Source organism: Lutra lutra, chromosome 7 (genome assembly GCF_902655055.1).
Source record: "Lutra lutra chromosome 7, mLutLut1.2, whole genome shotgun sequence".
Lineage (NCBI taxonomy): Eukaryota > Metazoa > Chordata > Mammalia > Carnivora > Mustelidae > Lutra > Lutra lutra.
Genome location: NC_062284.1, coordinates 11,386,722 through 11,402,146, shown reverse-complemented (window position 1 = coordinate 11,402,146; position 15,425 = coordinate 11,386,722). Strand labels below are relative to the sequence as shown.

Here is a 15,425-nt window from a genome sequence, read left to right as displayed (position 1 = left end):
GACAAAAATAACACACAAACTGAGAAAGGTGAGAAAAGTCTGATGCTATGGAAACAAAAGAACCCAGTACATAATACCAATTTTTAAAAATCACCAATCCATTCAATCTCTCACAATTAGATCAGAGTTATATGCGTAAAGTATTTTATACTGTACACTAAAACCAGAAAGCAAATTTGAAGAATTAGTTAAAACACATTACTTAGGTTACACAAACTCTCCTTCCTTTCTCGGAAAATAAATCTGAAACTACGTCCATTATTACATTTACCAAACAAGTGACTCATTTAACAAAATCTAAGAGATTTAGAAACTAGGTTATTTTAAAAGATAAACTTCTTGCAATCATCAATTTCACTCGAAATCCAGAAACATTTAAAAAAATGAAAATAAAGATGTGAAGCCAATACTGTATAATACTCTAACACTCTACTAAAACATTCATTGTGACACAATCTTCCTGGTAAATTTCTTTTCTTTAAAAGACACCTGTGGCTTTCCTTGCAGTTCTAGGTTGAGAAAGCTCGCAACAGAGTCACTTAATTCTCAGGCAAAAAGCTCACGTTAATGGGAACATACACACCAGAGTTGAAAAGGATGAGGTAAGATAAGGAATTTAAATGTATCCTCTTAAAGCATTTCTTTTTCTTACCTCCTCCTTAATATTAAATCGTGATGGTTCTTGTCTGCTTCGGTTTGACCTCCTAACCCCATAAACATCAGGATATTCTTCCCACATCTGTAAAATTAATAGACCATGTGTGAATCCTTTTTTCTTGATCCCCCATTTACTATTTTCATTACTGGAACATGTATCTCCATCTAAAAAAAATTCAAGTAACTAAATATCAAAAGGGTTGTTTTGTGTTAGCTTTGTTTAGAGATAATAAAGTACCCCCTGTATTACCCTGAACACAGTGAAGTTTAACAATGCCTCTTCTTTACTGAATGGCTCTCAAACTACATGGCATGCTGAGTACTGGTCATTAAAATATAAACTTACAGTTGAGTAATATGGCAAAGCTTCCACTGAAGACAAAGTTTTTACTGATGAATTTTAAGTCCCTAATGCTTTCCAGTTTCAGGTGTGACCGCACACTGACCTATCTCGGAGCTCAAAAAACAAGCAAGTCCCCGACAATTCTAATTAAATAAGAATCAGAACATTTGTCTATTTCTTTAAATTCCTCAGGATGCATACATAACATGCCGGAAGCACGCATATTGGGCATTTCTGACACTTAGCTAGAAGTTCCAGAAATGAGCACCACTGCCAATCTTTCTCTGGATCATTCTATTTTATTCTCCAACAGTAATTACCCTTTGCCTGGTTTTTGGGACTTGATTTTTAGTAACAATCTTCACTAGTAATTTAAAAAAAAAAAAAGAAAGAAAAAGAAAAAAGTAGGAACACCTGGCTGGCTCAGTCACATGCACCTCTTGATCTCAGGGTTCTACGTTCAAGCCCCATGTTGCTTATACAGATTACTTAAGTAAAATCTCAAAATAAGTTAAGTAGGCAGCTCTTTCGGTCTATGGGTCCTGTTCCCGTGCCTTCATAAAACCACCTTTTTTCTACTGAAAATAAATAAGTAGGAGAGCTTAGTTGGAGAGACAGTTTTTTTTTTTTTTCCCACAATATACCAACATCATCTTATAATAAAAAGACTCAAATCAACAAATCTATAGAAAAAATGTAGAAGGCCCCACAAAACCTCTGAGTGTCTTTAACCCCCAACCTCGGTCTCCTTCCCACAGATAATCATTACCAAGTATATCATGGCGTTCTTCTAATGAAATCAGTTACACAGAGGCAAAATGAATTTGGATGGATTGTGGGAACACTGAAATGAAGATGTTAATAAACACGTAGAAGAAATGCCTGAGAGCCAAGATTAGAAATGTGGATTTGCTGTCAAAATACAGGTAACAGCAAATCTCATGAAAATATTTAGAAAGTGAGGCCGCAGAAGCCCCTGGCTGAGACTCATGAAGAGTGTGGGAAGTGGACCCCAAAAAAGACAAAACTGATGAAAGACAACTCAGAAAAAAACAGAATGTCATTAAGGCAAGGGAGGATATTACCAAAGTGCCTTAAAAAAAAAAAAAAAAATGCCAAGTAAGCTGAAGAAAACCAAGGCCTCCAAAGAAAACAAGCAAGATGTTCTAGGAAAAGGCATTTTAGAACAAGAATCCAATTTTATCATGGAATCCAGTGTTCTCAGTTTATAAAGGGGACAAATCCATAATGGCCTTGAAATAATCTCAGAGCTGAGAAGACAGAGTGCCCAACCAGAGTTAGGAAAAACATAGTGGCAGGAAATCTAGGTGACAGAGGCAGCAGAACACTGAACAAATTTGGAAGAGAAAGAAAGGCGACAAAGAGGTTTACCTAGCCATGCCAACCCCAACCTCTACCTCAACCCTGACCCCTTTTTGGACCTGTGTTAGAGCTATGAAATTTCTTTACTCAGCACAGGTATTTAAGGAGCTTTTATAAACTCGGACTGCTAAATCACTGAAAAGACCACTGATTAGTTTTATCATTTTAAAATACTAAGAATCCAGGCTCAACTCCTGGGACTGTATTATACCATAATGTACACATACTAATATCATCCCGAGTTCATCTCTGTCCTTTTGAGGGCCACAATATCTAATTCAACCCCCTTCAGTAAAAAAGCTTCCATGTAAAGGGACATTGTTCTCTGTATACAGAAAACAAAGAGCTTTCCTCAGAAGTTCTCATTTTAGAATAATATCCTTAAAGTCAAAATCCAATCATTCTAACTGGTTAGAACACGCATCCACGCATTAACCTTACTATTTAACTTCTTGGAATTGATCACCTTAACTTTGGAAGTATATTTTAATATTTCTGTCTGAAGCTGTACTTCCATTATGAAATTCAGTCTTAGTCATGATTTCCCTTCTTAGTTCCCTTTATTTTTTTATATAAGGTTAAATATATAAGGTCTTAAAACTTAACCACTGTGAATCCTGATCAACATGATCTCAGTGACGTTTTAAGCACTATGTTAAGTAATGGTTTCCATGGTTTCCTTTACTCTGCAAGTCAAGAAATCTCCACTGCACAGATGAAAGTCATATCCAGACTTTTTTTTTTTTTTTTTAAAGATTTTATTTATTTATTTGACAGAGAGAGATCACAAGTAGACGGAGAGGCAGGCAGAGAGAGAGAGAGGGAAGCAGGCTCCCTGCTGAGCAGAGAGCCCGATGCGGGACTCGATCCCAGGACCCTGAGATCATGACCTGAGCCGAAGGCAGCGGCTTAACCCACTGAGCCACCCAGGCGCCCCAGTCATATCCAGACTTTTTCAACCCATTATACTTCCCTCAAAATTGTGTGGTGGTGTTCTGAAAAGAGCACCTGATCTAGATGTAGAGGAAACCAGGCTCTGACACTACACTCTGAAGATCACAGAGAAAAGCCTTCCACTACAAGCCTGGGCAGTTAGTCTGAGTTTAGTGATACTCAGAACAAAAACTCTAATAGGTGTTTCTACATATATTCCCTCTTGTGAAAGGTCCACCCATACAATGAGCAGGCAAGAAGGTAGAGTAGTTGAGTGTCTGAAAGTCACTCCTCTGTTAACTAAAGTAGCAAGGGACAGCTTTGCTTTTCCCACCCCTCACAGCACATCTATTGAAGCTATTCTGTAGATCCAGCAGGTAATTTTAAATTGTTTGTACTACTACAAAAATATGTGCTTAGATTTCTATCTTAGAAGAATAAAAACCGATTCAGCATAAAGCTTTTTATTTCACTAGGGCATTTTATTCTTAAATTTCTAAAAGAATATTCTTTTCTATCTTCAGTGATTCAAATACAAGTGTCTCAAAATGGAATTTTAAAAGATTGGCTGCATTCTTGTGATTAATTAGGCCAACTCATTAATTTTTCCCTAAAAGGAATGCACTTCAAAGTTTGTGCCTCAATGAGACCACACTATACACTGAGGATTTTGGCTTGTTTGCATTCTTTGCTAGAAGACTCTTCTATGTTCATAATACCTACATTGCCTAGATGCAGATAACTTTTTTTCCTATGAGAAGTATTTCTCTTCCATCCTTCAGATACGAAAAAACTATCCTTATTCTTGAGTTGTTATCATCCATCACTAAGCTTTACAACTACATTCCATAATCATCTGTCAGTAATTCTCTCTAGTATTGTTCAGTATTGACTATTACCTTTTTAAATGTTAAAAACCAAAACTATAGGGGTGCCTGGGTGCCTCAGCTGGTTAAGCGTCCGATTCTTGATTTCACCTCAGGTCATGATCTCAGGGTCATGAAATCAAGCCCTGTGTCCGGCTCCGTGCTGGGGATGGACCCCACGGAAGATTCTCTCTTTCCCCCTCGCCCCTTGCCCCTTCTCCCAACTAGCTTGCTCACTCTTTAAAAAAAAAAAAAAATTATAAAAATGTGCCTTTTTGTTTTGTAATTTGACGGTTCATGTAATTATTTTCCTTATGGCCCTGTGTCTACTATATCAAACAGAATAGAAAGCAGTCCCTGTTTATATCCACAGGCAATAGATGATTACAAAAGGTAGCTACAGTTTTTATTATCCAGATTAACTCATAAGTTTTCCATGGGAAATAGAGGTCTACTAGCTGGTCCCAGCTCGCAGCACACTTTCTCTGTACAGCAAAGTAGATACCTTCTTCACATCCGCTATCCGTTCCTTCTTAGAGGCTGGCTTCTCTTTGGCTTCTGGAAGGACTGGCTGGGATTTGGAACCCGCCGACTCACTTTCAGATTCCGACTGGCTCTCTGAAGACTCAGAACTGCTATTTGACTCACTGCCATGTCCACTTCCTGGATCACTGCCCTGCTCACTCTCCGACTGGCTGCCTGAGTCTGAACCGGAAGCTTCTTCAGATGCTGAGTGACTTAATTGAAAAAAAAAAAAAATTAAGATTTAAGAACTGCAGATAAATCTGTTTCTGTAGAATCTGTTTTTTTTAAGAAGCAGTAAAATGAAAGCAGAGAATTAATTCTGGTAATACAAAATCAAAATCTTCAAATTCCGATTTGTATTTTTATACTGCAAATAATGTCATTATCATTCCCAACCTCCCTAGTATCTACAATTTCCTGAGTGCTTAGATCATGCCATTTACCACTTAATTTGTATAGGTTAGTTCTTTTATAAAACTCCAAAGAGGGATAGTATCTTCTTCTTCAATCAGATGAGGAAAAACGGAAGCTCAGAAATAAGATAGCAAGTCTCCCAAGGTGACACACGAAGGTCAACCAGTCTGGGTCCACTAAGTCTCATTTGTTCAGTATCATTCTCTCCCTAAGACAACCCCCCCACACACACACAAAGGAAAAACCCAATGCAGAACAAAAAAAAGCAAAGCGACATTACCCCAAGAGTAAGAACACAGCCTGGTTCAATTATCCAATCACTGGTTCTCAACCACAGGTGCAAATCAGGCTCATCTGGAGAGCGGTATGAAAACACACAGACATTACCCCCAACCAGATGTCCTGCCTTGCAATCTCTGGCAGTGAGTTCTGGCCCTGGTAGAATCAACAGAAAAAAAAACTAAAAAAGAGCATTCCGAGTGTGACGTGAACACCTAATCCGAAAAAGACCACTATGGGCTACCACACATCCCACTCCTTCCTCATTCCAAACACCCCGCAGGAAAAAGCAACCTAGGTAGGCAGATGACAGGAGAAGCCACAAACAGAAGCACCAGAAGGCTATGGGAAGATGGGGTATCAACTCCGGGAGTCGAACAAGCAATATGCCCTCCCTGTAGAGTAAAAGCAATTCAGGGGCACACTGGTATCGGTGAAGTTACTCTAAAGGGAAAGACCTAAACTGGATCGACTCCAGAATAACACCTGGGCTGTCCAACTCTTCTGCTCAGAGCTGGAGCACAGGAGGGGAAGCGCATTAGCAACCCAGAACCCAGGGTTCATGGTAACTTAACAAAAGGGGCTTGAGTTCCCATGGCATGAAGCCCAAGAGGGTAAAGAAGGCTTCGAATTTACCACCACTGTATCTTCCCAACTAGCAATGAGGGCCTATCACTTGACAAACACGTCCACAGAATGGAGAGGGGCAGGACACGGGAACTGAGATTGATACCCAAAATCCCAAGTGATCCACAACAAGCACATTACAGCCCTGGAGCCTTTTAGTTTAGATGAGGGAGCAATCAATGAGAATGGTGTTGGGGGGGCAGGGGAGTCTAGCCTGGGGAGGGGAGAAAGGAAGGGGAAACCACATATTAACTGCTTAATCATCTAATAGGTACCCAGCATTACTCAAAGGACTTATATATATACAACCTTGCTTACTACCCAAAATAATCCTATTAGGAATTATTATCCCCAGGTGAAAGATGAGAAAACTGCGGGACACCTGGGTGGCTCAGTTGGTTAAGTGTCCACCTTCAGCTCAGTTCATGAGCCCAGGGGTGCCAGGATTAAGTCCCACATTGGGCTCCCTGGTCAACAGGAAGTCTGCTGCTTCCTGTCTGTCACTCCCCCTGCTTGAGAACCCAGCGCAGTGCACATGCCTTCTCTCTCTCTCTCTGACAAACAAGTAAACACAGAAATCTTAAAAAAAGAAAAGAAGAAGATGAGAAACCTGAAACAGCAGGGATCCCAGCCCTCAAGTCTGGCTCTAAGGCCCATATTCTTCTACTTTACCACAAGGGTTCAAAACTTAAGCAACTCAGAAAATAAACCTTGTCCCTGCTACACAATGTCCAAAACCAGTCAGAGATCCCTGTAACAGGTGACTCGACACTTCCAAGGCCTCATTATACTGACTGACACACCTTGGCCCTTTGGACAGTAAAAGCTGCCTAATCCAGCTGACTAATGTATCTTAAGTCACTTACTCTCCACCTGTGACCAAGCGCAAGGTGGTCACCAGGCAAAAATAAATAAATAAATAAAGAGGAAGGCTGGACAGTGTAGTAAAAAGTGCAGGCTTTGGGGAGCCTGGGTGGCTCAGTGGGTTAAAGCCTCTGCCTTTGGCTTGGGTCTTGATCCCAGGGTCCTGGGATGGAGCCCCATATCTGGCTCTGCTCAGCAGGGAGCCTGCTTCGTCCTCTCTCTCTGCCTGCCTCTCTGCCTACTTGTGATCTCTGCCTGTCAAATAAATAAAAATAAAATCTATTTAAAAAAAGATTTAAAAGTGCAGGCTTCAGCATCCACAGGTTGGGTCTCTGAACTAGCTCCTCTCTCACAGCCAGGCCACTTTTTAACCTGTGCCATCCTCGGCAAGGTCATGAGAGCACCGAATGGCAGGCAGGACAGCAGGACCCCATAAATGACAAGACCTTACCCAAACATTAGTAGGATTTTCACAACTTCACATCTAAGCTCAGGTTCCCCTTCTAACACAAAGTTCTTCCCTGCTAGTGCTCGTGAGTCAACCAATACCACACAATTTATGGCAATAGTTAGAATTTATTACCTTTGCCTCCACCATTCGATCACAGAGACAGTTCCAGAATTTCCTGAAGAGGAGTTTAGAAAGAAACCCCTTTCCACTCACTTGGAAGGGTGTTAGGAATGTACCTGGAGGCCGCATCTACACACCAAAGCGCCTGAGTGCTTAGAGGCCTGAGGATGAGGAGCTGGCTGCCTACCTCCCCCCAGCCACCCCAGGCGGTCACTGGGAACATCCAGTCTCCCTCCACGTGCCTGTGAAACCTGGCCTCCCTCCTCAAGTTCTCAAGACTCAGCACTTAGGCCCTCCTTCCTCTCACCCCCACCACTCCAGCCTCACTGAACCACTTGCAGGACACAGAGGAAGCCCGAGGACTGCTCAATCTCCGCGGGTGACAGATACCTCTAGTATTATATACCAGAGATATAATACATAATATATATAAAAATGTAATATATATAATAATATACAACTATAATATATAATACTTCGGGTATTATTACCTTCTCTTGGAAAACATTCCTTGTGCCCTCTCCAATCCTAAACTCAGTGCCTACTTCCGTACTTCCATAATACTCTGCCATAGCAGTTAGTGCCCCTGGGAACTCAAACGGGTGGCCTCATTTCGGCGTGAGCTCCCACCACCAATGCTCCGCTGGCTCTCCTCACTTTGAACAATGACACACATCCCAACCAAGGGGCCGAGCTCCATTATATTAACATCTGTGCCTCTCTGCCTACTATGTGTCCCATTCCTATACAAGTAACTTGGTCACTTGTCAACCTCCACAACAGACTTGAGAGCTAAACTGTCTTCTTTGATGTTCCCTGTACCCAGCACGCCAGAGAAGAGAACGGACAGGGAGACTCCCTGACTTCGCTAGAATATGCAATCTTTTTAAAATTCTTTTGAAAATGTTTTTTTTTTTTTTAAGATTATTTATTTATTTATTTGACAGACAGAGATCACAAGTAGGCAGAGAGGCAGGCAGAGAGAGAGGAGGAAGCAGGCTCCCTACTGAGCAGAGCCCAATATGGGGCTCCATCCCGGGACCCCGGGATCACGACCTGAGCCGAAGGCAGAGGCTTAACCCACTGAGCCACCCAGGCGCCCCATATTTTTTACTTACTATAATGCTTAATCTCCAGACAAGAGATTAAGGCTAGAATCACATTTTGACAATCACCACCAACTAAAAGTGTCACAAGACCACAGGATGTTCCATGAAATACAAAACATTCCAACAAGACAGAAAATATTCAACTCTCAACTTAAGAAACAGAAAGCCACAAATAGCAGCATTAGTCTGCTGAAGATAACCAGAATGGCCCAGTTAACTGGAAATCCTGTGAGCCTTTTGTGCTGAAAACAGTAATCACTGTAGATGTGATGGAAATGTCCCATGTCAGCACCAACATCCAGGCATGTACTACCCCACTCTCTTTAACTGCCTCATAATATGGATACCTTTTATTTAATCCGTCCCCTATTCCTGAGATACTGAGGATATTCTTAAACAGTTTCTTAGCCAATAAGCTACAAAAATCCTTGATACACTTCTACATTTCTGTATTTCTGACTAGAATATTTAGGTTTCCAAATTGCTCACTGTAACCAACAAGCTATAAATATCCTTGTATATGCCTTCTTGTGCAGCTGCATGCTTGTGTTTGTGCAGGAAAGTGACCCCTAGAAATGTAACAGTGTACACAAATAGCTCTGCAGGGGAAAAAAAAAAAAAAGCCATGTTTCCCATCAACACCTATCTCTGTGCACAGATACATTTTAATCACAAAACTGTTAACAGTGGTTTATTCCGTTGGAGGAGTTATTTGAAGTATTACTAATGGATACAATAAAATACTTGTGTAATCTCAAAAAAAAAGTATGAAAATCAAACCTCTAAAGAAATAAACAGCAAATTCACAACTGTACTTACCTCTAGGGTTGAGCAAGGCAGATGTGATCAGAGAATGACACTGGTGATGTTTTATGACTGAAGCTGAGTGGTGAGTTAGCATTTGTTCATTATGTAAGTATCAGTCTTTTTAACAGTTAAAATGGTTCACGTTAAACCCAGACAAAAGAACCAAATGAAAGGCAAAGGATAGAAGTACCCCCAATCCTACACAAGATGAGCTAAGGATATGAGTGAAAGACTGTTTCTTAAATTATTTTTTAAACCATCAAGTCAAATATGACTTTATTTTTTTTTAATATTTTATTTATTTATTTGAGAGACAGAGAGAGAGAGAGACAGAGAGAGCATGAGCGAGGAGAAGGTCAGAGGGAGAAGCAGACTCCCCGTGGAGCTGGGAGCCCGATGCGGGACTCGATCCCGGGACTCCAGGATCATGACCTGAGCCGAAGGCAGTCGCTCAACCAACTGAGCCACCCAGGCGCCCTCAAATATGACTTTAAATATAAATGACTCATTAGATATACTTAGAATAATATTCAGGGGGGAAAAGGTGTTTTAAAAAAAAAAGAAAAAAAGCCTTCCCACAGCTAATGTCATACTCAACGGTGAAGAGGCTGAAAGCCTTTCCAATCAGGTCAAGCACAAGAGTGCCCACTCTTACCTCTCCCATTCAACACAGTATGTAAGTCCTAGCTACAGCAATCAGGCAAGAAAAGGAAATACAACATAACTGAAAAAGAAGTAAAATTGTCTCTATTTGCAGATGACATGATTTCATATGGAGAAAATCCTAAGGACTCAACCAAAACACTGTTAGATCCAATCAGTGAATTCAGGAGAGTTGCAGGATACAAAATTAACATACAAAAATCAGCAGTATTTCTATACACTAAAAACAAATTTTCTGAAAAAGAAACAAAGAAATTGATCCCATTTACAACAGAGTCACCAACATAAGATACTTATGAAAACATTTAACTGAGGTGAAAGATCACTACTCTGAAAACTGCAAAACGTTAATGAAAAAAATAAAAGATGACACAAATGGAGGGGGCGGGGCGGCAGGCTCTACTGGTGGAACATGTGACTCCAAGGAGTTTTCTCAAGGTTTTAAGTTCGAGCCCCACACTGGATGTAGAGATTACTTGAAAATAAAAACTTTAAAAAAAAAAAAAAAAGAGAACACAAATGGAAAAGTATCCCATGTTCATTAAGTGGGAAAAATATTGTTAAAATGTCACTATTACCAAAAGCCAGCTATAGATTCAATACAATCCCTACCAAGATTTCAATGGTATTTTTTACAGAAGGAGAAAAAGCAATCTTAAAATTTGTATGAAACTGTGAAGACTCCAAAGAGCCAAAATAATCTTGAGAAACAAGAATGAAGTTGGAGGCATCACACTTCCTACTTTCAACCTATACTATAAAGCTACAGGCATCAAAACAGGATGGTACTGGCATTTAAACAGAAAAAAATAACCCAAAACAGTGGACCAGATCTCAGAGCCCAGAAATAAACTCAAGCATACACAATCAACTAATATTTGACAAGAAAACTCAATGGAGAAAAGACTATTTCTTCAATAAATGTGCTGGAACAGCTGGATACCCCAGATAAAAGAGCCTAACTGGACCCAAATCCTACCCCACTCACAAAAATAAAGGCAAAATAGATTAAAAACTTAAACATACGACCTGAAACCATGGTATTCCCAGATGAAGACACAGAAATAAAGCTCCTTGCCAGTAGTTGGTAATGATTTTTTGGATATGCCATCTAAAGTACCAGCAACAATAAACAAACAAACAAATAAATAAATAAATAAATAAAGTACCAGCAACAAAGTCAAAAACTCAAGTGGGACTACATCAAACTAAAAACCTGCACAGACAAAAAAAAAAAAAAAAAAAACAACCACCAACAAAGTGAAAAGACAACCTACACAATGGAAAAAAAAATTTGCAAACCATGTATCAGATAAGGAGTTAATATCCAAAATATAAACAACTCAATGGCAAAAAACAAATACATTAAAAATTAACAAATTAATGGGGCACCTGGGTGACTAAGTCGGTTAAGTGGCTGCCTTCAGCTCAGGTCATAATCTCAGGGCCCTGGGATTGAGCCCCACATGGGGGGGGGGGCTCCCTACTCAGTGCGGGGTCTGCTTCGCCCTTTCCCTCTGCTTCCCCTCATGCATATGGGTGCACCCTTTCTCTTTCTCTCAAATAAATAAATAAATAAATTTTTTAAAGATTTTGTTTATTTGACAGAGAGAGACACAGTGAGAGAAAGAACACAAGCAGGGGGAGTGGGAGAGGGAGAAGCAGGCTCTCCACCGAGCAGGGAGCACAATGCAGAGCTCGATCCCACGAGCCAAAGACAGACACTTAACGACTGAGACACCCAGGCCAGGGTGGTTCAGGTCATGATTCCAGGATCCTGGCATGGAGTCCTGCATCAGGCTGCTACCTCAGCGGGGAGCCTGCTTCTCCCTCTGCCTGCTGCTACCCCTGCTTATGCTCGCAGCTGTGCTTGCTCACTCTCTCTGAAAAATAAAATCTTTCAAAAAATTTTTAAAATTTAAAAAATGAGCAAAGCACCTCAAGAGACATTTCTCCGAAGATAATACAAAAGACCAACATGAGAAGATGCTCGACATCACTAGTCAGTAGGGAAACACAAATTAAAGCCACAATGAAGTATCACCTCACACCTGTTAGAAAGGCCGTCACCAAGAAGACGAGATAAAAAAAAAAAAAAAAAAAAAAAAGACGAGATCAAACAAGGGTTGGCAAGGATGTGGACAAAGGGACCCTTGTCCACTGCTAATGAGACTGTAAATTGGTACAGTCACCATGGGAAACAGTATGGAGGATACTCAAAAAATTAAAAAAAGAATTATCCTATGAACTAGCAAGTCCACTTCCGGGAATATATCCAAAGGAAACAAAAAGGCTAACTCAAAAAGATACCTGTACCTCCATGTTCACATGTTCATGGCAGCATTCCTTACAATAGCCAACACATGTAAACAACTGAGACAAATACTAAATACTGTACAGTCTCATGTAAAAAAATACTGTGTGGTCTCACATGGAATCCAAAAAAAAAAAAAAAAACTAGTAACTTTTTAAAAAAAACTTGTATTAGAAAAAGAGAAATCAGACTGGTGGTTACTGAATGTGGTGGGGGGTGGGACGGGACGACTGGAGGAAGATATTTCTAAAAGGTACAGACTTCCAGTTATAAGACAGGTAAGTACTAGATAACATACAACTAGTATGTCACTAGTAACTAGTACTAGTAACATACAACATGATGACTACAGCCAACACTGCTGTAGGACATATTGGAAAGTTAAAAGAGTAAATCCTGTAAGTTTTCACTACAAAAAGAAAAAAATTTTTCTTTTTCTTTTTTTTTACTGTATCAGTATGAGTGATGGATGTTACTGCAGTAATCATTTCGCAGTATATGAAAATTAAATCACCACGCTATATGCCTTAAAATTATAGTAACATATGCCAATTATTTCCTCAATAAAACTAGAAAAAGTAAATATACTTCCTATACGATGGAAAAAAATCGTAACAAAGGTATAACTCTAATTTGCATGCTTCTCTCCTATGAGGGCAAGTTGCTAAATGCTGAAAAAGAAAAGCAGTATTTGTTTAAAAAGGGGGGGGGGGGGGGGAGTATTGAAAAACAAACAAACAAAAAAAAATTATAAATACCTCCACATTTAAAGCACTGATAATCTGATTATTCCCTCAAAAGATAGGATTAAATATTATCCAGATTTGTTATTAATGCCTAATCATAATACTAAATCATTATCAATACTTAATTATAGCTTGTGATGCCAACTTAGACCAGGAGATGTAGAAAATCTACAAGACTCAATCAAGTAAATGGGTCAAACTGAGTTAGTGGGGGGAGAGAGGGAGAGTCCTTTATTTAAGCTTTTACCTCAACAAAGAAAGTCGTAAAATTACCTGATTTCCAAAGTCATTAGTAGTGCTAAAGCAATTAAAAATGGGATATTCAGGAATCCATCACATATACAGAATCCTTATGAAAAAATACATGAATATTAAAATTACTCAAAATCTAATTTGCAAACAAGTCTTGTAAACAATCACTACATGGGAAATACAATGCAAAAATAATGAACAGAACTCATCAAAACTGGAATTTTTTTTTTTAAGATTTTATTTATTTGAGAGAGAGAGAGAGAAATAGCATGAGCAGGGTGAGGAGGGGCAGAAGGAGAAGCAGACTCCCTGCAGAGCAGGGAACCTGATGAGGGCTCCATCCGGAGACTCCAGATCATGACCTGAGCCAAAGGCAGATGCTTAACTGACTGAGCCACCCAGGTGCCCCCAAACTGGAATTTTAGATTCCAACAGAAATTAAATGCTTATTAAAAAAAGTTCAACACCTCTTTTCACTTGTGGATAGAAAAGGATTTGGTAGCTCTTCAAAACCCTTTCTGAAGTTGACAAAAATGGCATGAAGTGTATTTTACAACTGTGCTTTGAAAGCAAGTGGCTTTGTAAGAGCTATTGTTCCCATTTCAATTTTTTTTATAGCTGTTTCCCCCAATGGCCACAAGAGGTCAGCACAGCAACACTTCCCCTTTAAAGAAAAGCAAGCCTGTGGGTCCTCTGCCCAAGAGCGGCCATTTCAGCGCTTGGGTAAGTGTTTATTTTTCTGGTACTTACAAAATGGCTGAACGGCTTGGCAGAGGATGGGTTTTTTTGTCGGTGAAAGCAAAATCTGGTAAAAACCACCAAGCAACGTACACTGAAATTCCTTAAAACTTATTTCCAGACTAAATTCTATCGATGACTTAACAGGTAGTATTTATGGAGCACTTAGGTATCAAGCATATGCAAAAATTTCCCTATCTTTACAAAAACCCTCCAAGACAAATATCCTCTCCTTTATAGAAGAGGCTTAGCTCAAGTGTCTATACACATGATTTTATCCCGCTGCCCCACAGGATGGAATTCACACTGCTGTGCCCGCCCTGCATACATTCTTCAGTTAAACAGATCACTGAACCACCCACAAATGATGCAGAGCAACTTCTGTGTTTTGGGAGGCAGGAAAAGGCAAAGATCATTAAACCATGGGTTTCTTATTGATAAAGAATACTGGGCCCAGTTCCTTAAATAAATGGAACGACATTTAAGGCCTTTGTTAAGACCTCCACCTCTGGTTCAAGTCCTACCATCCTGAAGAATACGCCACACATTATAAACAAGTTTAAAAGACAAGTAACAGATTGAGAAAAGAAATTTCAATATACTATGAGGAGAATTACAGATCAAAGAAAAATCCACAGAAAACTGAGAGAAGGTCAGAGACACCAACTACAGAAAAACTTATGAAAAGGAAATTAAACCTTAGGGGTGATTTGAGAAGTGTATTTTTACAACAGATTATTTCACATTCATCTGCTTTGTAGAAATTAGAATGTATGCTACTACTAAGTGATGCAGAGAAAACAGGCAAGAGGGTACTCATATACTGTTACCCAAAAAGGAATAGGCAGAGGCTTTGCAAAATAACTTGCCATTTCCGAGCAAACCTCAAAACAGCCATATGACTCGTGCAATTCATTCTGTGGGTATATAACCTGACGAATTATTAAATTTGTGCAGGAGGGGAAAGTATGAAAATGTTCATGGCTCTGCTCATAAAGACCCAAAAAATAAGGGGAAAAAATGTGGATTTATACTATGCAATCAACTACAAGTTAGACTAGAGATGGATTAGGTCTATAATACGGCAATTTCAAAACTATTAGATTTTTAAAACACAAAACATTACGCAAACCATGTAATTTTTAAAATGCCAACAGTTTTCATATGCCGAGTGCATGAAAGTGACTAAAGAGAAGGGGCAAATAGAATTTTAGTGATATCTAATTTGAGCTTTTCATTGTATCCTTTGCATCTTTCTGAGTTTTTCTGAATTTCTCAAAAAGGGCTATTTCTAACATTTCAGAATTGATCAGTATTCAGGAACAGGCCTTCTT

General features: G+C 39.5%; 1 protein-coding gene across 5 annotated transcripts in view; it reads right to left on the bottom strand.

The window, feature by feature from the left end:
* The window catches only part of CHD2 (chromodomain helicase DNA binding protein 2), a 116,879-nt gene that overhangs the window by 88,762 nt on the left and 12,692 nt on the right, over window positions 1-15,425 (bottom strand). For all 5 annotated transcript variants that reach the window (XR_007128601.1, XM_047736639.1, XM_047736641.1 and 2 more), the window contains 2 exons: window positions 4,688-4,919; window positions 653-739 (listed from right to left, as the gene is read on the bottom strand). Coding sequence is in view for 4 of the 5 variants with exons in the window: in XM_047736639.1 (XP_047592595.1) it covers window positions 653-739; window positions 4,688-4,919 (319 nt within the window). In the remaining variant the exon portion in view is untranslated. The remainder of the gene's footprint in view (window positions 1-652; window positions 740-4,687; window positions 4,920-15,425) is intronic.